At 36.7% G+C, this 27,238-nt stretch overlaps 1 protein-coding gene across 2 annotated transcripts in view; it reads right to left on the reverse strand.

The window, feature by feature from the left end:
- Positions 1–25,671, reverse strand: part of grm2a (glutamate receptor, metabotropic 2a) — a 53,560-nt gene extending 27,889 nt beyond the window's left edge. Inside the window, exons 1-2 of one of the 2 annotated variants that reach the window (XM_055213480.2) lie at positions 25,372–25,671; positions 8,483–9,178 (exon numbers count right to left, since the gene is read on the reverse strand). In XM_055213480.2, coding sequence (XP_055069455.2) covers positions 8,483–8,992 — 510 coding nt within the window. In that variant the 5' untranslated portion in view covers positions 8,993–9,178; positions 25,372–25,671. Of the gene's footprint in view, positions 1–8,482; positions 9,179–25,371 lie in introns of those variants that run through there. The other variant, XM_073870387.1, reaches the window with a different exon arrangement.
- Between the last annotated feature and the right edge of the window lie 1,567 nt (positions 25,672–27,238).

Consider the following 27,238-nt stretch of genomic DNA (forward strand, 5'->3'; position numbering starts at 1 on the left):
AGAGACCTTTGTCAGTATAAAAATTATAGGGTTAACCATGAGTTTTGCAAGAGCATTTAACATTTGTTCATTAGTAAAGATATGCTTGAGTTTGAAAAAAAGGGGAGTATTTACTTTATAATTTTTGTATAGGTCCTTTGTGAGCATTTAATTTCTTCTTTCATTTGGACAGAAAATAAAAGGAGTTTAAATATTATATGTTTGCATTTCTGTGAGTGCAGACAAACTACTTCACACATCAGGAAAGAATCAAAAAATTTAAATTGACAATTCATTGTCTGAAAGCTTTTCCAAGTTTACATTTTCTTAGTACCCGAAACCACTCAAGCCAATATGTCTATTAAAGCTCTGCATTTAACACAAAACAGTACTTTTAACAGGGTTCATCAGCAATCAGCTTTTAAAATGTCTGCCAGACTACTCTAGGCTTCCTATTACTGGTGACAAATGTTGTCAACCGTCGTTCTATATTTTACATTTATTTATACATTTATTCATTTGGCAGATGCTTTTAAACAAAGTGACTTACAAATGAGGAACATTAGAATTTATCATGCAAGAGCCATAATAAAAATATTGCACATCCCAATGCATAGCTTCAAGAGGTTAAAGTATTAAAGCACCCCAACTTAATGTACACCTACACTGTAAAAAAAAATGGTTCAACTTAAAAAAGTAAGTTACTTGGTTGCCTTAAAATTCAACTTAAAAATATTAGTTGACACAATATTTTTTACAAAACTTTTTTGAGTCAACTATTTTTAAGTTAAATTCACTCAAACTTTTAAGGCCACAATGTAAAAAAAATCTGTAGAATTACAGTATTACTGGGTATTACTGGCAACTAGCTGCCAGTAACTTACTGTAGTTTTTACATATACTAGCAACAGTTTGTTTAATGTTAAATGAACATGAAATATTTTCACTCTTTATCTTCTATAGAGTAAGTTACTGGCAACCAGCTGCATAATTACAGCAAATGTTCTACAGTGCAGGTAACTTACTTTTTTAAGTTGAACAAACAAATAGTTTTTTACAGTGTAGAGTTGTGGCGAGCCTGGCCATTTAAAATGATTACAAGGTTGACAACAGATATAAAGCCTGGCACAGTGGTGTCAAGAACTAAGCACTAAGAATTAATTTTTAACATGATTAATGGGTTCCAAATGGTGACAGTAAACACCTTTAAAGACCTCATAGTTCACATCCACAGAACTGGACATGGTCCTCATACAAGTTTCATCAGGTAGACTCTATACAACACCTCCAATGTGTTTACAATGGACCCTAAAACTACTAAACTACTTTTCCAGGTGCAATATACTGTCGAGAACATTCTGTTAGAGAGTATTGATGCCTGGTACACAAGCAGAAAAGCACAGCAGGGAGGTGATGTCGACTGAATATATCAACAGAGGTGTTCTGCCTTAACTGTAAGACTAGAACAAGAAAATTCATTAAACATTTCAGCAGAAAAGAGCAGATTTTCAACAGTCATGGAAATCCAAAAGGGAGCAAAGTACCCCTAGTGCCATTTTGTTATTAGGATACTCAATCAAGTCATCAGCAAATGTCCGCAATACTACTAAGAACATTTGGCAGAATAGATGGAGGAAATCTAGGAGCCAAGTTCGAACTCAGGAAACACACATACTGATACAAAATGTATACCTTGCAATACCCTGTAAGATAAAAGTGTCAGCCAAATGCATGGATGTTATGTAAATGTCTTATCACAATCTCCTGAAAAAACGGAACTTATGTTAACGTACACTATGGTTGGATCAAACAGGGACAAACTCAACAGTTGGGTTAAAAGTTAACCTACTGTATGCTGGCTTGTTTCAACCCATGGCGAGATCAAATATGAACATTTTCTGAGTTTATTAAACGTATGTACATATATCAAATTAAATCAGTTATGAGGATGTATTTAATGGAACTTAATATACATTATATTTTTTAGCACAAAAAGTCTCTTTACCAAGTCTTGTAGCAAATGTAAATTTCTGCAGCAATATCTGCAAAACAATGTATTGTGCTGTAAACAAACAGACATCCATCCAGCTTTGATGCTCTGTCAAACGGATGATATGTGATTCAGATTCGGTGGGTTGGGGGTATGTTTTTGAGAAGACACTTCGGAGCAGCACCTCCATAGCTACCAGGCAAATACATGCACTTTTTATGAGAGAAACCCCAAATACCAACCTCAACCAATATTACATCTCATTCATCAGCCTCAGTCTCTCTCTTTCTTGGCCTAAAAGCTTCTTTAGCTTTGCTTGGGTGCTGTCAAAGTCCCCCATTTTATCACTCCACGGGGACGGAAGCCAATAAAGAAAACGAGAGTCTTAACACAGGAACCTTTAAAGGTCTGAAGCAACCTCCTGCCTATTTCAATCCACTCCAAATCCACGGACTTAACACCACTGTCAGCCAAGTCTCACCTTTACCCTGTTTCTCATTTCACAGCCATACTGCAAATCAAAAATGTTTGCTTGGACAGAATGGAATGGAATGGGATGGAATAGAAAAGAACAGAATATAATGGTTTATTTGGATTGATTATGGACATTCCTTACTTGTTAATATAGAGCATGCCCAACCTTGTTTTATGTTAAACCTAAATGAAACAAAAATAAAATAGCTGTTAAAAAAGGTACAAAAGTTGTCACTGGGATGGTACCGTGGCGTTGGTCGACATGGTCCGCTTAGCCTCATTTAAGTTGCATTTATGCATTTATGCATATATGCGGACGTTCTGAAAAAAATCCTGTTATAGTGTTCCTGATTCACAACCTGTGGATGTTTTTCATAGCTAAAGGGAGTTTGGGAACTTACAGCAAAGCACAGATGACAAGGTTTGCTCGAGACAGCGCATGCTAGCATGAAGGTAAAGCTAATATTTTACATTATAGTGATGCCGCTGGTAGTGACTATTCTCTCAGACCAATCACTGATCTACAGTGTTTTCATGTCACGTTTTGGTATCAGTTTGGGTCGCTTGGAACCAATGTTCCCTCTAAGCTGCGCTCGCAGCCGCGCAGGCCAGTCAAAGTGGCTGCGCAATAGATTTGTCAGACCGCGCACATTTTTCAGACCGCACAACATGGGCGAGGCTAGCCCCTTTTTAGGAATGCTTCAGCACCCCTAAAAAGGAGCTCACCACCCCTAAAACTTGGAGCAAGAAATTTATTTATTCTAAAATGTTCGTTCGTCTTTGACAAGGTTAAATAATGTCCAAAACATACTCTGTAGTTTGTGGTTTAAAATGTATATGTTAAGGTAGAAAATGAAAACCTCCCCGCTTAGCAAATGGTGTCATCCTCTTCTTCTACTTCTCTGTACCTGCATCGCCGTCAGCCAGCGCGAATTAACACACGCAGAGTGAGAATCAGTTAAAAGTGTTTGATGCAACTTTTTTGTTCAAATCTTACAAAATGTTTACGTTATGTTTATAATATGAGCGAGTACATCACGAATCAATCTTTCAAGCCGTGTTTTTGTCTTATACTGAATCACCATGGTACACGTATAATAAGTGTTTATTTTCGGATTATTTTAGTCCGGCGGGACCGCGCTGCGGAGTAGCACAGTACCTGGGTGACTCGTCCATAGACTTAAACGGAGAGAAGTAGCGCCGGTTACAATGTTCTTCCGCAAGACGCATGCAGTTTTGTGCGTCTCAGTGGGTAGTTGCATACGTGTGTCTCTGTTGTTAAAGTTTATTGTATGATTTATCGTTCATTTGAGACTTATTTTAACAATCGGGAGTCATGTAAACATGACGTCACGTGCGTCTTTTCTGGTCAGTCATCATGAAAACATGGCGTTTGGAACAGAGTGAAAACAAACTACATATCACTGTATACCACCAGAACCGGTAAGTTATGTGTGAAATCACTAACTGTCTGACCATTAAACTAGACAATAAATATTTTTTTAGTTTGTCACATGTAGATTAATATGAAGGGGATAACGTTTTTAACCCTTAGTGCAGGAGTCACAAGTGTTTTGTTTTAGACATATAGTAAAGATAATGGTTCAATTAAAGGACTTTTTCAAGAAAAGCTGCAAATTAACAAACTATTAATAAACCTACCATATGTTGTAGGCATAAAAGTTATAAATTAGGAGATTTGTCATTTTGACAAAAGATTAAAATGATACACTGCATATTCACATAAAACCATACCCACACTGCTGCTGTAGCCCACCTTTTGTCCTGAGACTTTAAAGGTGCAGTGTGTAATTTTTAGAAAGATCTCTTGACATAAATGCAAAATAATCTACAAAACTATATTATCAGGGGTGTATAAAGACCTTTTTATAATGAACCGTTATGTGTTTATTGCCTTAGAATGAGACGTTTTATCTACATACACAGAGGGTCCCCTTACAAGGAAGCCGTCATTTTGTGCAGCCATGTTTCTACAGAAGCCCTTAGCAGACAAACTTTTTTACTAAGTTGTCTCCAACGATGACATGTTTGTCCGGTGGCAGCTACCGTAGCTTCTCTATATGTTTCAAAAGCAAGGGGTAAGCAGTGGACTGAGCCATTGTTTGCAATTCACAACCTCACCACTAGATGTCGCTAAACTTTACACACTGCACCTTTAATATGGCATTAATGGCAAAAAAGTGCTAGCTCGCCATTAATTCGAAATAAAAAGGTTGGCAAAAAAATGCTCTCTCAAAACATTAAAATATGTAATTTTAAAAAAAATCTAAGGGGGAGCATGCTCCCAGACCCTAGAGGGGTAATATTCTTCTAATCTTTTTCACCCCTGACCCCGTTTTCATGCCTGAAAGTTAGTTGAACCAATGTTAAAATGATAGTTATTAATTATTAAAATGATAGACATATTATTGGTTTCTGTAGGAAAAAAGAGCGAGTGGTGGCAGCGGAGCTCATTGGGTGCTCAGCACCCCTAAAGCTCTAACCCTAGAATCGCCTCTGGTAAACATTGATGCATTTGCTGTCATCTCTTTGAATCTTCTATGGCTAACGCAGGCTCGTGGTCATATTCGGCGGGTCGTGTGGTTGCGAATTGCTCACAGTACTAAAATTTGCGCTCAGAAAAAAAAGAATTTGCTCAGTGCTGAAAAAAAATTAGAGGGAACATTGCTTGGAACTCCGACTGAGTTGGTACTAAAAAATAAAAAAAGTATATGGTACTACGTACTGCCCCCACTGGAAAAGCTCCCAAAAGTAAGCTGACCCAACCCAAACCGTGGGGTACTATGCAATGTAAAAGCGCAAAAAGTAGACATGTGAAGACCTCTACTTTGAAGTACCAATATGAACCTTTTAAATACAAAAGTGTAAAAAGGTACATCCCAAATGACAACTTTTGTACCTTACCCAAAAGTAAAAGTGTGGCTGGCTCAGCAAATACCACCAAACAGGAAAGTAAAGTTAGCTGTTAAAAATTTGGGTGTGGTTTTTGATTCTGCTCTATCCTTTGATAAACAGGTTAAATCTGTTGTTAAATCTTGTTTTTTTCAATTAAGATTATTGGCCAAAGTTAAAAACCTGTTAAACCCTGCTGAATTTGAGAGGGTAATTCAGGCGTTTATTCTCTCTCGGCTGGACTACTGTAATTCAATCTACATAGGTATAAGTCAATCCTGTGTGGATCGTTTACAAGTGGTCCAAGATGCTGCGGCCAAATTGCTTACAAGAACTCGCAAATACGACCATATTACGTCTGTCCTAATCTCCTTGAATTGGTTGCCAGTGAAATACAAAATAGAGTACAAAACGTTGCTTTTTGTTTTTAAAGCTCTTAATGGACTAGCTCCTGTATATCTATCTGAGCTTTATGTATAAATGCACCATCTAGATGCCTAAGATCCTCTACCCAAAACCTGCTGAAGGTTCCGAACGCGGCTAAAAACAAAGGGAGACCGAGCTTTTGCTGTACCCGGTCCCAAATTATGGAATAATGTACCGTTACATATAAGGGAAATTACGCATGAGTCCTGTTTTAAAAAAAACTCTAAAACGATACCTACTACAGAAAGCGTACAATCAATGAGCACGTAATGTGTTATTGTCTGACTGTGAAAATCTTTTCGTGTTATGTTTTATATGCTCTGTGTGTGGTTTTTATGTATTTATATTTTTATTGGCTATGTTCAGCACTATGGCCAACACCTGTTGAAATATAGTGCTATATAAATAAAATTAAACTAAAACTAAAACTAAAGCTAAACCACCGTATGTGCATTTGTATCATGAAAACTATTAAACTTGATGCCACAGTGAAAGAAAACAGCACAGTGCAGGGATTCCCTTATGATTTGATTTAGAAAAAAGACAGCTACACTATAATCCTTACACCAGCCCTTCAGAGAAGACCCCTCTTGGCTGTGCTATATACCCCTATAGCATGCTTGTGGGAAAATTCAGCAAGTGTGTGTGTGTGTCCAACAGATGCCCAATGTGGAAAAAAGATTAAAAAATAGAGAAAAAGTAAACAAGATTTCTATATAGTGTTAAAATAAAATTTCACACACTGTTTACACACATCTCTCTCTCACGCTCTCTCTTCCTCTATTTTTTTTTTTGCATTATTAATGCTTTTCATGTCCCTGCGCGGCCACTGCAGTAATTATGCTCCTGAAACCTTAAGTAAAAATGTGCACATTTCTAACATAGTAAGTCATCACTCTTAACTACAACATGCATCTACCACTCATTTTAATATTAAAATTAATACACTCAGCCATGTTTGTATTGTTAAATATATCAGCTATCTCTATTTATGTATTCCCTATATTATATATACACTCACCTAAAGGATTATTAGGAACACCATACTAATGGCCCCCTTTTCACCTTCAGAACTTTCTTAATTCTATGTGGCATTGATTCAACAAGGTGCTGAAAGCATTCTTTAGAAATGTTGGCCCATATTAATAGGATAGCATCTTGCAGTTGATGGAGATTTGTGGGATGCACATCCGAAGCTCCTGTTCCACCACATCCCAAAGATGCTCTATTGGGTTGAGATCTGGTGACTGTGGGGGCCATTTCAGTACAGTGAACTCATTGTCATGTTCAAGAAACCAATTTAAAATGATTGGAGCTTTGTGACATGGTGCATTATCCTGCTGGAAGTAGCCATCAGAGGATGGGTACATGCATGGTGGTCATAAAGGGATGGACATGGTCAGAAACAATGCTCAGGTAGGCTGTGGCATTTAAACAATGCACAATTGGCACTTAGGGGCCTAAATTGTGCCAAGAAAACATCCCCCACAACATTAAACCACGACCACCAGCCTGCACAGTGGTAACAAGACATGATGGATCCATGTTCTCATTCTGTTTACGCCAAATTCTGACTCTACCATCTGAATGTCTCAACAGATATCGAGACCATCATCAGACCAGGCAACATTTTTCCAGTCTTCAACTGTCCAATTTTGATGAGCTTGTGCAAATTGTAAAGCAAACGTATCATAGCAACCAAAGCGCTCAGCTGATAAAAGTTGGCGTCCACCTGCCATTTTCAGCCACGTTTAAATGCTTTGGTGTACACGTCACTTAACGGACCAAATTAAAATAGGCTTGCTTCTCTGCTTTGATGATCTCTTCAATGTAAGCTACATCCTTAAAAATAAAATAAAATAAAATAAAATAAAATAAAATAAAATAAAATAAAATAAAATAAAATAAAATAAAATAAAATAAAATAAAATAAAATAAAATAAAATAAAATAAAATAAAATAAAATTAAATTAAATTAAATTAAAAAATAAAAAATGCCAATGAAATGCTATTTCATACCAATGAAGAACCTGTTTTGTTATCACAAGAAACCTTTTATTCAAAGTTTCTTACCTTTTGATAGTCTGTAGGACCTTTTTCCACTACAAAGAACCTTTACGCAAACACTTTAGGTGTTAAAGGTTCTTTATAGAACCATACAGCATGACAATGGTTCCTAAAATTATATGGTATTTTCTTCTCCCAGTGTATTACGTGAAAATCTTGAGGGTATTTACAGTATGGCATCATTCATGTCACTAGTACATACTGTACAGATCAACATTCTTCATGTGTGCTTGGGTAATTTCACGCAGTGCAGTAATTAATGTTATCAAATCAATGTTTAAATATATTTTCTTCTAATTAGCATTTATCACTCGCTCTTCTTCACTTATGTTATATTAAAATCTTCAGAGAGCAGATACAGTATGTGTAAAGCATGATCAAGCTGTCATTGTCTTCCTTAAAACTAACATCTGCAGCACGTCTGCCAGGAAGCGTCAGGAAAGAAACAGACTCGCCAAATGCCTGCCGGCAAATTAAATGTGTTGAACATATGGATGACAGGTATTCAGACAGCATCATGCATTGCTTCATTTCATGAAATGACTTTGAAATTGTCTTACTTAATGCCACTTAAACCTACAGAAAAAAGTAAAAGATTGCTCAAATTGTAAAAAAGGTGATGTGAATAAGTACCTGTATAGACACGTCACTGTAGGAACCTCCGATCACTCCTGATATAGCGAGAGGAACATCATCGTGAATGGCATAGGATCCATCCGGGCACGTGTACTCACTATCGTCCACTTTTGTCAGCGAGGCACGCACGAACTCCAGCGACTGCTCTAACGCATACGTGTCCTTAGAGCAAGTGTCAAGAATGTGGGCACCTAAAGTGACCCCGGGCAAAATCTGATCATCTCGATTGATCTCATCCAGGGCTAGCAGCATTGCCTCAAGTCTCTGAATGCCTCTCTGGGCATTGATACGGCCACAGTCCTGAGCCCCATCTCCTTTTTGGTGAACAGGAAACAGGCCGCCGATCACTAGGTCCCCCTCGATTATGATCTCCTTCTTGGAAGTGTCAGTGTTATAACCAGGTACAGCCAAAGCTTGGGGTGTCCTGGCCAACAGAAGCAGCAGAAGAATGAGATGAAGGGGCCAGGATGGGCCGTGACCAGCAAAATGAGCTGACCTGTGAGCCATGGTGTGCAAGGATCTCTGCTTTACAGGTCAATACCTGTTTAGCAGTCGTTGGTGGTCCTTACGCTTGCTGGCAAGACGTGAAGAGGGAAGACTTTAGTATTATAACTGTACTTGTAACCAGGACTGGGAAAACCCAAGTATTATTTCCATCTCCCACTTTATAGTGGAGTTTGTATTGATCGCAATCTGTGAATCAAACAGAGATGCATTATTAAAACAGAACAATTGCTTTGTCTTATCTTTGTCAATGGGTTTGTTTAAATCATCCTACATACATAATGTAAAGAACATTTTGTGAAAATATCTTTAATCATGTCAAACGTGGAAATTAATGAATAAAATCAAACTTGAGATTATGAGACTTTAGCCTTGCACAGGCAGTGTCACAAATACTTTATACGTTTTTCGCTTCACAAGGATTATCTTCTTGTAAAAGATATGGGTGTAGAATAATTTTGAGGAGATAAGCTTGTAGTATAACACCTTCACAATAAAAGTCAGTTTTGTTAGGCAAACGTGTGTACATACAGTTTATTTACAGTAGAGGTCTTCAAGGGTCCACTTAGATCCAAAAACCCGAGGTCCGACCCGAGACCCGATCGGGTTCGGGTCTAAAAGTTTCACATGTGCCTCGGACACGGGTCGGGTACAATAATAGCGGCATCGGGTCTCGGGTAATTTAAAAATGAATGTGTTTTTTCTAAACGGACCCGTGAAGACCCGAACTCTCTCGCCTGTGTGCATCAATGTCCTTTTCAAACCTCTCATCTGTTTGCCAAGAGCGCTTGCGACATTGTGTGGTTGTTCATTTTCGTTGAGACAAACATGTCAGTCAATTATAAATGTACATTTTAGCGGTTACGTTGGTGTCGTCGTCAGATAACAAAGTAAAACGAATGGAGCAGCTCGCCAAATTGGTTGCAAGGCCACCGGAGTTTCTTTCTGTCTGACTGCTGCGCGTGGGTCTGCAGAATGCACACAAGTCAGTGCCGTTTACATTCGGTTCCAGTCGGGTTAAAAAAAAAATTCACTAGTTCGGGTCGAACTCCGGTCTAATTTTCTCGGGTTTGTCTCGGGTCGGGTCTTTTTTTAAAATTTTTTTATTTATGCACGTCGGGTTCGGGTATGAAGTGATTCGGGTCATTTCGGGTCGGGTACATTTCTTTGGACCCGAGAAGACCTCTAATTTACAGTACGTCCTGGCTGTTCTATGGTCAGTAAATATTCAGGAATTTGCTTAGACCTCTAAAATTGAATAGCAAGATTTGAAGAGCTTGGTTCCAAAACGCAATAAACGCCATTTTAAAAACAGTATTGTATCAGGTCAGTATTAAAAAGTAAATTCTTAATTTTACGCAAAATCTAATAACCACCATGTTATTCTGTCATCTTTTCTCCTTTTTTCCCAAAACACGATAAACGCCAGTCTTCCTTGTCTGCAGAATGCAATAAATCTGCTTAACCAATCACAGCGCACCTGTAAACAACAATGGTGGTGCGTTATTTACATACAGAATCCTAGTTTTCCTCATCTACTTTGTACTTCATGATCAACAAACAAACAAAAACAAAATAATACTTTTGATGGCATTGATAAACCTGTGGTGGTTTTCTGTGATGGGGAAGAAACGTAAGCCATCAAAATCTAACGATTTACATGAGATGCACACGGGAGACGGAAAAATGTCGGCTGTTGCTTGTTCTCCCGACAGCATCAATGCTAACATATTGACCCCAGGGGATCTTATAAAAAACTATACATTATTTTACTCGAAGTCAACAAAAATCAAGCAGGACCAAGATATTTTACAGCTGATCGCTGTCAAAAAGTTCAGCGATGACGTCTCAAGGATGACCGCAGCAATGACAGTGTTCTTAATATGACAAAGTAAGAGTTTTGATTAATAGCATTAATTTTTTTTATCAGTGTTAACACTAGTCAACTAAATGAATATAACATGGCAAAGATGAATTCACATTTATATTTTGATTCAATAGATTTATAACATTTTGAAAAAAAAACTTGCCTTGGATTTATTGCATTTTGTTGAAAAAAATCATCATTTTTATATTAAATTTTTTGAAAATCAAATTATGGATTTGGGAAGCGGGATAAAATGCTCATGAGCTTAATAAGCAGTGGTTGCGTGACTTGCGCGCTCCTCACACACAGAAAGAGCGCACGCATATAGATCTGTTGTTTGTGTTTAATGGCTTAAAATAACTTGTTTTAAAACTGCGGTGGCGCGTACCTCGATAGAGACGATAGTCCAAAATCTCTACCGTTTGACAAATTTCTACTGGTTAATTATGTCTACCGGTTTATCGCCCACCCCTAGTTCTTACCTAAATTATGTTTTTACCTAAATTAGTCAAAATGGATTTATTGCGTTTTGGAACCAAACCCTTCATTTGTTGATGATATCAAAGCAGCAGAATTATGAGTGAGAAATACTGTTTAACCACGTTGTTACGTTTAATTGTAACAATTATTGTTAAATCAACAATAACACTCCAAGATGTTTCCTTTACATGATAGATCACACATCATCAGGATAAAACTATAAATAGTTCATGTTAAACAATTCAGTAAGAAATTAAAACGTGTAAAATGGAGGAGAAATCGCACCATAGCATCTGAATCATTCTTTGCTTTGAATGAGCAGCTCATACGCCTTCAACCAAGGGACTCCAGTGTGATTTGTTGTGCTGTTAAATGATCCACATTTGTTAGTACTGAATTTTTCTGATTGTCTGGGAATTCCTCTGAATTTCTCTGTAATTTCAATAGACCACTGGATTTGTTGGCTCACAGGGCTGACGTATGGGCTCCCTAAGGACCTGGCTACTCCAGTGAGGGCTTTGTTCATTTGTGTGTTTTGTATGTGTGTGTGTGTGTGTGTGTGTGTCAGTACTCAGGAGACAGTATAATCATTGTAGTGTAAAGTTAGCTCGCCTGAATTCATGTAGAGGATCACTATCAGACAGCTTATAAGCCAACAGCTGCCACACACAGAGACCTCAGAAGCTAGTATAGGACTCAATTTCATATATGCAATGTTTCCACAAATATCATTTTATTAACTATGCTCTTTTCCTAATCATTTCTTTTAACCTAACCATTTCAAGTACAATTCAAATGCCTTTTCAAAATGTGGAGCAATATCAAGTTTGTTTAACCAGGGATAACTTCTGTTGACTACACTCAAAGATTTGTTTGTTTTGCTTATAAGCAGTATAGTTTAATGCTACACGTTTGCTTTAGTCTTTCTTTTGTTTAAACACAATTGCAATGAATAATACTGAAATAAATTGGTAACTCTTTGACATAACTTAATCTTTTTACATAATTTTATATAAATACTCAATTCAGTTAGGTCTTTCCCGCCATTGACGAGTTATCTTGTCAATTAAGAGAAAACAAGAAGAATTGAAGAATTTCAATGTAATCTGCAATACCGCGATTATCCACTAGCCAACTTACCCAAGTTATTAAAAACTGAAGCCAAAACGTTATTTACTCATTTTAAACTGATTATTACTAATTTATGTATGATTTGATAATCATTCTGATTCGGATCTCTTACAAAATTCCTTCACAAAAATTCAATAATTTCAGCTTTTTGCTAAAAAAATTATCTCTGTAAGCAGAAAAAATATATAGATATGATGAAATGTTTTTCCAGTTGTGTCTGTTTGAAAGCAGAGGGTCTGTTATTTCATTTGATATATTAGTATGTTTATATATTTTAAGAAGAAAATTTTTCTGGAAGGCATTTTGTGAAACTTTTGTGAAAATCACAAAAAAAATGTGGGCAAGTTTTTAAAAAATGGCTGGCGGGGAATGAGTTGCTCAGTTTACTTAATTAAAGGATTAGTCTATTTTCTTAAAAAAAAAAATAATAATTTACTCACCACCATGTCATTCAAACTGTTGATGTCTTTCTTTGTTCAGTCAAGAAGAAATTATTTTATTTTGAGAAAAACATTCCAGGATTTTTTTCATTTTAATGGACTTTAATGGACCCCAACAGTTTTAATGCAGTTTAAAATTGCAGTTTCAAAGGACTCTAATCGATCTCAAACGAGGCATAAGCGTCTTATCTTGCGAAATGATTGTCATTTTTGGCAAGAAAAATAACAAATATGCACTTTTGAACCACGACTTCTCGTCTTCCTCCGGCTGTGTGATGCACCAGCACGACCTCACGCAATTGGGCAATGACGTGGAAAGGTGTTACATATATGAAACGCACATTTGCAGACCATTTTAAACAATAAACTGACACAAAGACATTAATTAGTATCATTCCACATACAACAACGTCAGAACGGTTCTCTTTCTCCACACTTGTAAACACTGGGGCGTAGATTCGATACGTCATCTGTGACCTCTTGACATGATGACGTATTATGTGAGGCCGCGCTGGCGTGTCAAAGGACCAGAGGAAGACAAGAAGTTGTGGTTTAAAAGTGCATATTTTTTATTTTTCTTGCCAAAAATGACAGTCGTTTCGCTGGATGGGACCCTTGTGCCTCGTTTGGGATCGTTTAGAGTCCTTTAAAACTGCAATTTGAAACTGCATTAAAACTGTTAAGTGTTGGGGTCCATTGAAGTCCATTAAAATTGGAGAAATCCTGGAATGTTTTCCTCAAAAAAGATAATTTCTTCTCAACTGAACATCTGAATTTTTTTAAAGAAAATTGACTAATCCTTTAAGATGAGCTGGAAGTTAACATAATCCATTTGTGTTGAGACAACATCAATCATTTCACTGACTAGCTGAAACTGAAAAAGTGTACACATTATTTTTAACCCAGCATCGGGTCAAATAGGGATGAGTTAATTATATTTGACCCAACAATGGGTTAAAACAACCCAGCATAGGTTAAACTACAACCCAACGGACTGGGCTCGTCCCATTTTTGACATAACAATGGGTTGAAAATAACCCAGCTTTTTTTTAAGTGTAGCAAAAGACAATTTCTTTTATAAAAACCAAACCAAACCTAACGCTAACCCTCCCCCCACACACTTATAATCAGTTCCCAATGCTTGCACGTACATTTACATTTATGCATAGATGCTTTTATCCAAAGTGACTTAAGGTATACATTTTTTATCAGTGTGCATGTTCACAACGTATCAAACCCTCAGAAACACAATACTGTACTGTATGTATATACACTAGGGATGCACGACATATCGGGCGACATATCGTTATCGGCCAATAACTGCTTATTTTTAATATTATCGGTTATCGGTCTGATAGCAAAATTAGGCCGATAAATGAAAGCCGATAAATTATGAATTATTTTGGTTTGTTCATTGCTGGCCATGTGGAGTTTTGATTGGTGCTTTCTGTGACATAGCACGAAGATGATACGTGTTGCGGGCTTAAGAAGAGTATGCTAGTCTAGCGCAAAGACAAGATGTCCGCGGTCTTCGAGTTTTTCATTGTGAAAATAATATGAATATTTATCGGCCTATAGATATCGGTTATCGGCCCCCGAATTTAAAGAGTTATCGGTTATCGGTATCGGCCAAAATTTCCATATCGGTGCATCCCTAATATACACTTTTAGAAAAAAGGCTGAACGATTTACAAAGGATCCCTGCAGTATGCACACTTGTGAACAGAAAGCATGCATGCTAATTTCACACATAGTAAGAGGTGTTGAGTCGAGTTTCAGATGCTGTGAATGATATACAGTAATTATGGGGTTTGTAGCCTCATCTCCTGGAGTGTGAGAAGAGAATGTGTGTTATGGTGGTTATTTACAATGGCTTTTTAACGGCGTACCATATAAGAATTTCACAAGGCGAAACAAGAAATGCACTTCGTTAACTTAATGTTTATGTTCGGTTTAGAGAGATACTAGAAATTTCATCTAGACAACACTGCCTTAAAATGCAGCTTATAACTTCTGATTTTATAGAGGAGGTGTAGAGGAGTGCTGAAAGGTATAAGAAAAAATCTTTTGTAAAAGGGAAAGTTTATGTGGATGTTAAAGGCTCTTTATAAAACCATTCACCCCAAATTGGTTCCTCTAATGCACCGTGTGGTACCTTTTATTTAAGAATGCCGATCCTTTTCCTAGCGAAATAGCATTTAGAATGGTCCTTAAAATCAATTATAAATAACTTATGAGAAAAAAGCTTTCTTAAAGAGAAAAGGTGTCTAATAAAGTATCATCAGCATTTAATTAATGTAACAGTCCCTTCAATGTATTTCTGCCTACAGCCACACAACTCTGTCCAATTGACCAGCATAAGAGTGAGTGTTTGCAAAATTGGACTGTGTCTATATCTCAACAATATATGTGTTCATCTCAGTGAGACATACACTTACTCATTAGGGTCTTCTCCCTACCCTTTGTTTCCATGGAAACTTGCCAGACATGAGTGAAGGGAAGAGAGCGAGTGAGAGAGGTTTAAAGGGCCAATCTAGTCTGCGAGGATAAAAGTGAAGGCCTTTTGGGAATTCTTGTAAAGGTGGTGTAAATTGGCTGTATCTTTCTTTACGACGTACATGTCCTGAACTGGATCTTTTAAGATTAATACTTGCTTCTCTTCGGAACCATAAAGATTATTTGAGGCTGCTGTTCTTCACAACAGAATTGATTTATTGAATGATAACCTTTTAAGTAATATCTGACCCTTTTACAGCAGTTGAGAGAGGTGTTTTGAACGAAACATGTTACATTTAATGGGTGCATCTTGTATAATATGAGTGTCTTAAAGAGCACCTATTTCATTGCTTAAAAACAACGTTATTTTGTGTATTTGGTATAATACCATGTGTTTGCGTGGTTTATGGTTAAAAACTCATTATTTTCCACAAACTGTATTTTTGTAGCCCCAGATATCCTGCCTTCCTCAAACGCATTGATTTTGTACAAAACTCATCGATCTGAAAGCGCTGAGTTTCTGATTGGCCAGCTAATCTGTATGTTGTGATTGGCCTGAATACCTCTGACGTAAGACGGAAATGTGACGCTCCTTACCATGTTTGAAAGATTCGCTCACAATGCAGTGCTGACAGGAGTTAATTTACAGGCTGTGAGTTAAAGCGGGAGGAATTGTGATAATGTCGGTCTTGTCTACGTCAACAGGAACATAGTTGCTCTTTAAAAACTTCATGTGGTTGAGATGAAATCCACTCTGGAACAAATTGTGTATTGTGGGAGAAAAGTCAGGATGAATGTATGTACACGTTGTCGTCATCTGAAAAATGTTTTTCTTTATTTGTTGGTGCTGTTATGCAGGAGTTGAGTTTTTTTTAGCCTGGAGTAGGCCTATAGTCTGTTTTTTACGTGTAGGGGATAGCAAAAACTTAATTTTAAAAGATACTGTTATAGACTGAGATGTATTTTTGCTTTGGTCAATAACTCACAAGTGTGGTCTATTAATACAAGGTGAAATTTTGTTAAAATGTAATTTGCCGGTAAAATTAATTTGCCGGTTATGATGATTAATTGTCTGTTTTATTGCTTTGACATTTTCTTTGTTCATGAAATAATGTTTACACATTGTTGTGATTATTTAAATTAAATGTTTGCAAGGTTTACCTAGCAGTGAATATTATTACACATAACACATATTTAAAAGTGATTATTTAATGATAATATTTCATACTGCTTATCAAAATTTTGCAGCATTTCTTTAAATGCTGTTTTTTCCACTTTATTGAGTGGTTTTGCAATGTATTGCATTACACTGTCAGTTGAGGGACGCCATCTAATACAGTCTTGTTTATACCGACGCTACAGCTCCCCTTGTGGTTTTTAGAGAGATGTGCAATCATTGCGGTGATCTGAAATTATCCCGATGAGGTGAAACAATCGCGATGAGACAATTATTTAATCATTGTGACAGTCCTAATCAGTATATTGTAACACATGAAACGGGAAACACAACGCGTTATTAAAAAAATGACCGCTTTAGGAATTTACTTTTCATGGTTGAAAACAACTTTCTGGATCTACATGCGGAAAAGTAAATAACTGTTTTTGTGTATTCCTGAAAATTTTTGTAATTTATTGTGCCCGTTTTTTTAAGGTATTTTTCCGGCACCCCAGCTGCCAAAATTTAACTGTTTTTTACAGATTTTTTACAGTGTTAATGTAAAATTACAGAAAAACTGTATTTGTGTATTACGGAAAAGTTCTGTAATTTATTGTGCACATTATTTTACGGTATTTTTTTCTGGCACCCCGCTGCAGGAATTTTAGCTGTTTTTTACGGAATTTTGTTTTTTTTACAATGTATGCATAATTAAGTGCAATATCCATTGTTTGTTAAAAAAAGCTATTCACATGCAATCACAAAAATTAAAACAAATAAGGCTTAAGGCTGGTCCTAAACTAAAACACATGTTTCAGCTGTCTCAACTAAAAATAACTTGCACACAACTTGACAGATCTTAAAATATGCCAGGGACATTGATTTGTCTCAAGATACACACCAATGACATATTTTTCTAAGGCATGTTTATAAAAAATGCTTAAACATCTAAATTTAACTAAGGCCTAGTCCTGCCTTTAGCTAAGCTTTGTCTGTGAAACCAGGTAAAGTAACAGAAGTCTGTACTTCCAAATCAAAAATAAGTAAGGGGCCGGGTATTCTTCCTTTCCATGTCCATCTTGCGTGTGCAAGCGTCCACAAGCTTTCAAAGTATGGATGTCTCTAAAAATGTACAAATATGTTTACTTAAGAAAGTAAAGTAAATAAGATAAATTATATTTCATAATTCACACTTTAAGCCGTGCAGTTAATTTATCTCTACTTAATGAGCTGTCGCTGCTAACATATTTACACTTAAGTTATGCCAATTCACTGTAACCACAGTGTATCCACACTGGAGAGAAATATTGCATTTTTATTTATTTAAATTATGTAAATACATGGCAATTAAAGACATTTGCCTGAAAATCCAGACTAATTATTTTTTTTCTCACTACTCTACACTTCGTTCTTAACTATTTGCTTGTTTCTTCCGCTTCAACAGATGGTCTCTACAATTTGATGCCGCTGCTTTTTCCAGTCTCCGGGACTGCTCCAGCTATGCAGTGTGAAGAAGCAAAAAGAGGGAGAGCCCACGGGAAGATAGGGAAAGCAAATAATAGGGAAGAAGGTAGGAGAGCATCATTATGGAGGAGGAGAAGCCGTTCAGACCTCCACAAAGTGTTAATCCATTTCCGTATTTTCAATCTCATGCTGGCAAAAAGAGCGGGATGAATATGGTAATAGCACATTTAGAGGAGAGGTCATCTTTATATAACTGCAGGACCATGAAAAGAAAACCATACAGAGTACAATAGACAGAACTGATTAGGGGGATGAAACTATACAAATGAATTCCAGGTGTCCCCTAAACCAAATTTCACATGACTAAAGGGAAATTTCCTGCTGGCAGAACGTCTATACTGCTGTTTGGGCGCACACGTGCGATTTTCATATCATGCTGGGAATGCAATTCCAGCGCCGATAATCTGGCCTTATGTGACCAACCTGTTGCTTTATTTAAAGAGTCCACATGACTCATCGGCTGAAACGCAACCTTTGAATTTTGAACGCTCAATTTTAAATCCCATTTGCCACAGTTACCCATGCGATTAATGTGCCAAATTGCACACTCCTAAGAAACAGTCTCTCCGAGTCCCGGCTACATTGGGTTTCGACTGTGCCAAGTCCACTCTGGCATTGATGAAGCTGAAAACAATATAGGAGAGAATTAAAACTTCGTTTCCTGCTAATCGCTGGACTGCAGAGCGCTTTCAACAAGTTGACAAATGCCTTTTTAATTTGAACCTCCAAAACCACAAATCCAATTCAGGCACAACCCAGCGGACACTTTATTTGATAACCACCCAAAGAGGCAGTGGCCGCGTTCCAGATTTTATTTTGAACACCTTATTCAAGGCCCTTTTAGTCAGCACATCAACAATAACCACTGAAAGAGAACTACAATCAAGTGCATACTGTACTACAGCTTACTTCAAAGAGCACTACAAAACACTTTCTGGCATTCCTGAAATATATTTTTTTCACAGGTTATTGGCTTTAAAACCAATTAGAGACAAAGTTGCCTTTTTAATGCTGTTTACAAATTCATCTGACTTGACACTATGATATTTCATTCTGTACTGTAGGGCTTAAAACTATTTAAAACTTAAGTGGATGTGTAAACAAAATAAACCTTACGATCACATTACACTTACAAGTGACTTTTTCGCTGTATGTCGTCTGTCTCTTTCAATCAGGTAGTTAGGAGGCTTTCCAGATTGCGGCGGTAAATGGTCAGAAACTATTGTTGCAGCTTGTGTTTATCACAACCACAAGTTGACCTATCTTTGTTTTTATCGTTGTAAGCGGAAATGCAACGCTGATTGCAAACCAATCACAGCGCTTGCGGTTCACGTAAGGGATAATCCACGGCTAGCCATGCATTAAAGGGTTTTAATGCCCGACGGAGAGGTGGTTGCCTCTGCGAAGTAGCTAACTTAATGATTCTTTAATTGATTTATTAAAATAATTTATGAATGACAGGCAACACTGACAGTGACAAGGCAATCTTTATTTGAACTAATCATGTCATTTATTTAAATGGATTATGTAAAGTGTGAAATAAAACAGGCGTCTCTAACCACGATTACTATATAAGGACACATTGAAATGCATTACATTAAATGAAAACAAAAATCAAACAGTTGGAAATTTCGAGGCGATGTTTTAAAAGAGAGAGACAGAAAACTGAAAGAGAAGGACCAGAGAGATGGGGAGAGAGAGAGAGAGAGAGAGAGAGAGAGAGAGAGAGAGAGAGAGACGCACTTTAAAGAGAGACGTGACGCACTCACATCTCGCTCGCTCACTCTGCAAGTGTAACTGTGTTACTATGGTTACCAATGTTTATAGTAGCGGATTAATTAATTTCTAACTGTAATCAAACTGACTGGAACTACCTGTGCATTAAACGGTTTTAATCCACACCTTCCAGCCAATCAGAATCGAGTATTTTAGCAGACCATGGTATAAATAGAATGAATGCGCTGTCACATTTTTGGTGCACATCAGGCAACGCAGAGCTAGGCACAGCCTACGCATAACTACGCACAACTATAAAGCCAGCTTTAGTAACAATTGAGGAGCTCAGATGCAAAAGCCACTAAACGCCACTGCCGTCAAAAATTGGATATATGTTTTATTAACCGAATGCTCTCAGCATGTATTATACGTCCATCAAATCCCTTCGCCTCAGGCCATTCAGAAATACTGCTTTGTTGGCAAAATCCGCTAAACGCTTGCCGATTTTTCAGCAAAGTCCTTAAGATTGCACAATAAAGATGAATTTAATGAATGACGGCTCCCTTGTGAATTCCTTGTGAGTACTTGGACTTGAATCCAAATGGAATGTGGCAGTCACATGGATCACAGCGTCCCCTAAGGTGTGGTTCAGTTTCTTCATTTTGATTTTCATCATTTGCAATGTTTCTTGCATCTTTAGTGACTTTGCAAATGGAGGTGTTTGCCAAAATGCTTGCATGCATGCGTTTTGGAGAGAAAGACAGTCAAATTTGTTTAATGATTAAAGTGACATTTGTAAAAAGTGCAGTTACTTAACTTAAACATAAGAGTCTAATAAAAAAGCTAAATTACAAGAAAACATCAGACGCACTAACTCCTCAATTATTAACAAATGGGTGATTCTCGCGAAATTAGACTTATGTGTCATGAAACATTTTGATAAAAAGTAAATACAAAGTAAGAGTATCAAAATAACACAGTAACAAACATTTCTTCAAGTACTATTTTGCACATGATTTCAAATGACATTATACAAACCAATTTTGTTGTTTTTTCCACATTTAAGGGGAAATTTTAATTACAGTAACGTGTCCGTGACTGGATTTGGCTCCTTTGACATGGAAATATTTATAATTAAAAAAATCTAAAAAATCAAAAGCTTCAGTGCATGTTATACTATAAACATTTACAGTGAAGAAACATGTGGTATTTGGTGATCATTGGTAAATGTAGAGACAATAATAAGGAATAATTAATAGAAAAATTTTCTCATCCTCCGCAACAATTTTCAATCATTGTTTAAGCCCTCAAGGAACTAACGTTTAAAAAAAATGTTGGAAGGGACATAATTGACTGTGACACTCAATATGGCTACCAGGTAAGCAGTTTTTAATTTTGTTTGTCATATAGTACCTAGACAACATTTTAGTTCTCATTACCGAAACATGAGTTTGTAAATGCATATATTTAATGTAATATCATGTTGCGGTAATGATCATTTTTAATAATGATAATCTAAAAAATTTAAACAATTCTATAGGAAATATTTTTTAAATCACCTAAAAATAATGGTTATAGTAAGTTCAGACCTTAATCTTATATGTGCAAAAAAAATGGCTTCAAGGGCTTTTTAAAAAAATCTGATGCTGGACACCTTCTAAGTCAGGATTTCGTGAGAATCACCCAAATGAGTAACCGCCCACAGCAGTACTGTAACTGACATGAGACGGATGACGTGAACTCCACTCTCATTGGTAGTTGCTCCGAAAAGTCACTCATCGTTTGCATAAAATTTTAAATTTTTCAACTTTGTCACATCATTGGACACGCCCACTTCCTGTCACCAATGATCACTGAAGCTCACTGACGTCGGCAGGATTACATTGAAAAAATGAGATCGTGTCGCTACGTCGTTGCGAGACAATGGCAGTGTGCTCAAGTCTAAGTGGAGAGTGTTTGCGCAGTTTATTCTGCAAAAGGCAACAGACTCTTTGTCCAAGTTAAAGGCATGGTTAAGTAATTGACCAGGTTATTTATTGACCTATTAAATATCAACTTATTTACGCACTTTAAATGAGCTCGATCCAGTATATAATCAAGATTTCACAGAGTTCCTTTAAATCTTGTAAATGTAAATATTGCATTACATGTCAAACAGAAGTCTGCTGACATTTTCTGATAGAGTTTTGATTATGAGATCCTAACAAGAGGCAAGGTAATTGAAAGTATATCCATTCAGTACAGCATACAGAAAACAGGAAGCAACAATTAAAATACTGCCAATCAAATTCCCCCTCCCGTCAAAGCACTGCAAAGTGAACTCCTCGGCTGCAAAGAGGATGTGGGTTTTCATTCAGAGGTTTAGTCTGGATTATAATAATGTTACACATTGATTTTTATCAAATTCTATTAATGTAAGTACTGAATGTTGGACAATCCTTTAAATATAACCACCCCTAATTATTTTGCTGCTCTGTCTGTGTGTGTTTCTCGCTCTTCCTCATTCATTTTCTTTTATAACGGTATCTTTTACAAAAGAAGATATTTTGCTCCTGCAAGAAGTGCTGAGCTTTTATTTCTTTCACTGACCTCTCCCATTCTACTTCAAACTTGTACATTATTTATGTCCACAGGATTTCCCTTTTGCCTTTAAACACATTAGTGAGAAACAAATATGTCACATTATACATTTATCTGACACATACTCTTGGGAGCTTGAACGAACATGCACATGTTCATTTTACTGTCAGGAAAAGTACACAAAAAAGACACCTGCTGTGAGGAAATGTCACCATATGTCTACCATTGGTTCTTGTTTTTTGTAGCTTTCTCTCTTTAAGAAATACATGAAGACACATGTGTGCGCCATTGCACAGATCCACAAAATGACACATTCGGCTGTCTGCCTGCACAAGGATCTCTTGGGATCTGCACAGACCCACAGTTTCTCTCTGTGTCTTTTATGAAATGCCTGACAAGAAACATACAGCATCTGCTATGAAATGTTCTGGATGCATCCCTGAATATCACAGCATTTCCTTTGTTACCTTGGATCTAACAAATAGACATTATTTTTCACGTGAAACTTGAAATCGTTGTTCAAACTTTGGAGAAACCCTCACATTCAAGATACCCTGGATGGCTAAGATTATTGATTCAGTATTGAATCCATCATGAATTTAATGATTACTTCCATTATTGATTTGGGATTTAATCAATCATCTTCACTGTCTGGGATCACCATATAGATAAAGCAGGCAATATTCATCATTCAGAAGAACTTATCATGCCATTAGGTGATAATTGGGTTTCTCTTATCATACAGTCATATCTAGTTATCATGTGGCAGATAAATTAATTCTGATTATCTGAGATGTCATTTGGATAGATACTGTATCTGTTTAATGAAAACACTAGATCTACTGTTATGTCATTGTCTCATTGTAAGTACACTAAGAGAGACAATGTTGCACAACTTATATAACCTCAAGACATTTTCTTTCTGTAAATTGCAATTGTGACGCAATTTTGAGTAAAACGGCCATTTAGAGGGATCAAATGTGTCTTGATTTTATCATAAAAAGTGGGTGTTTCACATCACTTTGCAGTCAGTTGTGTATTACTATTGTTAAACATTACGCAATATAGAATAAGTGTGCCCCATGACGTCAGTCGAAATTGAATGCCGTTTCGGAGTCAGAGCAAGTTACTACATTTTGATCAGGTCCAAAAGGAAAATGTATCATCTTTTTCACATTATGTGCTGATTTGGGGCAGGAAATCTGTGAAATGGATTCAAACAGTAAAATGTGTTCAACGCAACTGAGTACACACTTAAACTGCAAGTTGCTTTGGATAAAAATGTCTGCCAAGTGCATAAATGTAAATGAATGACTGCATAAAATAATGACCAGGAATGAGCTAAATTTAATTTCAAACTAACTTGCTGGTGTAAATAGGCTTGATATTGTGATAGTTTGTCACATTTATGTGGTACGACATAAGTGATTTCTGACATATCTAAATCTTATGTTTGAATTGTAACACTGATTTCTTCTGATTTTTACTAACTTAAACCACTATTACTTTAATAATAATATTTATAGACTATAGGTATTTAATTACACTGTAGTAATGCATTAATTACTCACGTGAGGCATTCTCAGAAGTCCTTTATCTATTTCCCGCCAAAGACACTTGTTTTTTTTTGTCATAAACTTCTTTATTTTATTTTTCTTTAAACTGCTTTATTTCCTCAAAAACTTTTTTGTACAGGTTAAGTCATACTTAGGTTAACTCTGTGAAAATCAGTTTTTAGGACTTATGTTATAAAAATGATTTTTTACATACCAGTTAGTGTGATAATGAAGACATACCGGTACTCACAAAGTCACCTGCTAGATCACTGATATATAAAGATTTGCCTTAATTAACTCGCTTTTGCGTCTTCGTTTTCCTGTGTTTGTTGCTACACGGGTTAATCCTGACTCACAACTGATGAGAGAATTTGTGTGTGGCGCGAATCGTCTCCCGCGCAAATCTTCACAGGAAAGATAAGCGCGTGTGCTGCGCGATGTTAAATTATTTAAACTAACCAGCCAGCGTTGTTTTTTAACATGTTTATGTTCTGCTCGACCAAAGCCTCTGCATATATAAACACTTGCATTAACATGCATTTATTTTATTTAAACCGCATTTTAATCTCATTTTAATATAGTTCACACTAGCTGCGAAACAGTTGCATCGAATCACAAGGATATTAGCCTACGTCGCATCACTTAGGTGTTAGATATAACCATGAACAATTAAAAAACACGTGTATAGCAAGTAGAAATGAAATCATACCATATTTGTGATGAGCAAGGTTAAATTTGAATGGTCACACAGCCAACAAACCAAGTCAATGATTCAAGCGCACGTTTGTCTAGAAATTATGAATTCCAGTTAACCAGTCTTACACATTTCTATAACTCACCACTCTGCTGAAGGAAAATACTAAGTAAATCAATAAAACGTAAAACACGTTGCAATTGTGATATGCATGACACGAAGTTAATAAATGACGTGACAATGTAGAAGGCTTGAAAACTAAGCGCGACGTTTTGAATTCGTCAAGTAAACCATTAACAAACTTGCGATCAGTTTTTCTCTTAGTGACACTGTTGAACAATACAGAAATAAAGTTAGATTTCTAAATGAATGATTTCCCTATACATCAACAGAAATGTGTTTACAGACACACCCCAGCGCGGGAGTGTTGCCCCTATTCAAAGCAATATGATACTGTTACCTGTGCTATTGTTTACTTCATCTGAGGCTATGCATTTGCTGTTTTACAGATTATTTCTTATTACAGTGCAAAAACCATGTATTGCATTGCAATTTTTATTTAAAGACACATTGCTTGATTTGTCAGGTGTCAATGCAATGCGTGGTAGACTATTAACCAACTGATAGCAACGCCGATAGCAAGTTCGACCCCAGTGTTTAACGCCTCCATTTGTCGTTAAATCCGTAAACAACACATAATACATTTATAACAACAAGAGTCAAATAATGTTAAGATTCTTACCTGCCTGGTCTAGTCCAGCTCACCTCACATTGACAAATTCAAAACGGATCCTATTCAAGATACAGTGGTTAAAAGTCCGCGTATTTTCTTCGTATCCGTGGTGACCGTTTCGTTTACTCTATTGCTGTATTTAAAATAAGACCGAATTCCAGCAGTGGAGTTCACGTTTCATTCATTGAGTGAAGTTTGCGTTGAGCGCGCGCCTCTGAGACGCTGCGCGCGCTTGGAACTGTCCGTGGTGCTGAAAAGGCTACGAGCGCGTCATTGGATTCCTTAAGATATTTTTACACTTGACTTATTTGCTTTAAAATGATAAATCCTCGCAAGTCGCAACGCGAACTTTTTTAAGTATTGCAGCTTGTTTAAACGATATATATTCGGTGATATTAACTTAAATATATCTGTACCCTTTTCTAAAATTACTACTGATTATTTGAATACTCTGCTGAGATTAAATATGCATGAATTATAAAAGCGAAACGGTCAGTCTCTGATTGAAGATGTCAAAATCTTAAAAGGTAAACTACAAATATTGACTCCACGAAAGATATCTTCAAATGAAAATGAGCTAGAAACGTCACTAAATTACTGAGCACTGCGATGACGTCGTCTACAAAGCGTTTCTGAGAAAACAGAAATGATCTCCGTTCGTATAATCGCGCTATCAACTATCAAATCTGACAAAAACTTCATCCAATCTGCGCTGTTTGCTCTGCAAGGAACAACATGCAAATGTGCAGAAGACGTCAGATTGTGTTGATTTTGTTTAATTGGCCGATCACCAGTCACCATGTCGGTATATTGAGGCTGGCTTGTCAGAATCGCACATGCATCAATTTGGTCTTTATTTGGCTTTTTGGACAAGTTCTGACAATACACAAGAAGCAAGTGCGAGATAGGGCACGCGCTCCCGAGAGGATGCTCTCAGATGAACACAGACTGCTGACCCATACTCACAGTCACATCCTATTCACTTTCATTATTAAGAAAACTGATCATAATATGATATGTGCACATTTATGCATATGCTCAATATAGTACATCAATAAACATATACACAATAGTGGCCAAAAGTGACGCCCATCAACAAAAACCTTGGAATTAAACGTGTAATCAAACTTTAAATGCATGTTGCGTAGCTGTGCTTGAAGGGTAAACTAAAGCTCAGGTTTGAGGAGAGTTTAAGGAGGCTTGGCAAAAAAATTACATGCAACACATTCACAAAGCTTTCTGAGTCAAGGCCCAGAAGAATGACTTTTAAAAATAAAAACAAGAGAGGATCAATAAAATATTAATAAGTATAGTTAATATGCATTATTTACTTTTTGGTTTTTATGCATTTTTGCATGTAGGAATTAATCCTATATTTCCTGATAAACTGCCATTCTTGCCAAACTGTACACTGTACATACTGTACCTCAACAAAGTAAATTTGTTAGAATTTTTTTCTTAATTTGCACCATACATCTCATATTTTGAGAGTTTAACTGAACCCAGGGGGTCTTTTAAAAGCAAATTGATTACTACGACTGTACATATATGTGTACATATACTAATATACATATATTCAATTGCTATTATTTGAAAGGTCAACGCTGCTATTTCTGATGATTTGAAAGTTCAATCCAGAACCAGTAGACAAGAACAGCTGCGTAATGCATTGTTAAAACCTTCATTTAAAGTAACATAAAAACATCTTGCTTAACCTAAATATGCTCTCGTCCTCTTCTCACTCACTATTTCATGCCAAATACTCGTGTATGCTAATCTCCGTCAGTGTCTGAGGTTGTTAAGGCAGCTGGCCAACTAGAAGTGTCAGAGTCCCTGCTGGGAGATAAACACTGGGTCATTTCAAAGCTCCTCCTCT

The sequence above is a fragment of the Misgurnus anguillicaudatus genome, chromosome 8, assembly GCF_027580225.2.
Source record: "Misgurnus anguillicaudatus chromosome 8, ASM2758022v2, whole genome shotgun sequence".
NCBI classification, from domain to species: domain Eukaryota; kingdom Metazoa; phylum Chordata; class Actinopteri; order Cypriniformes; family Cobitidae; genus Misgurnus; species Misgurnus anguillicaudatus.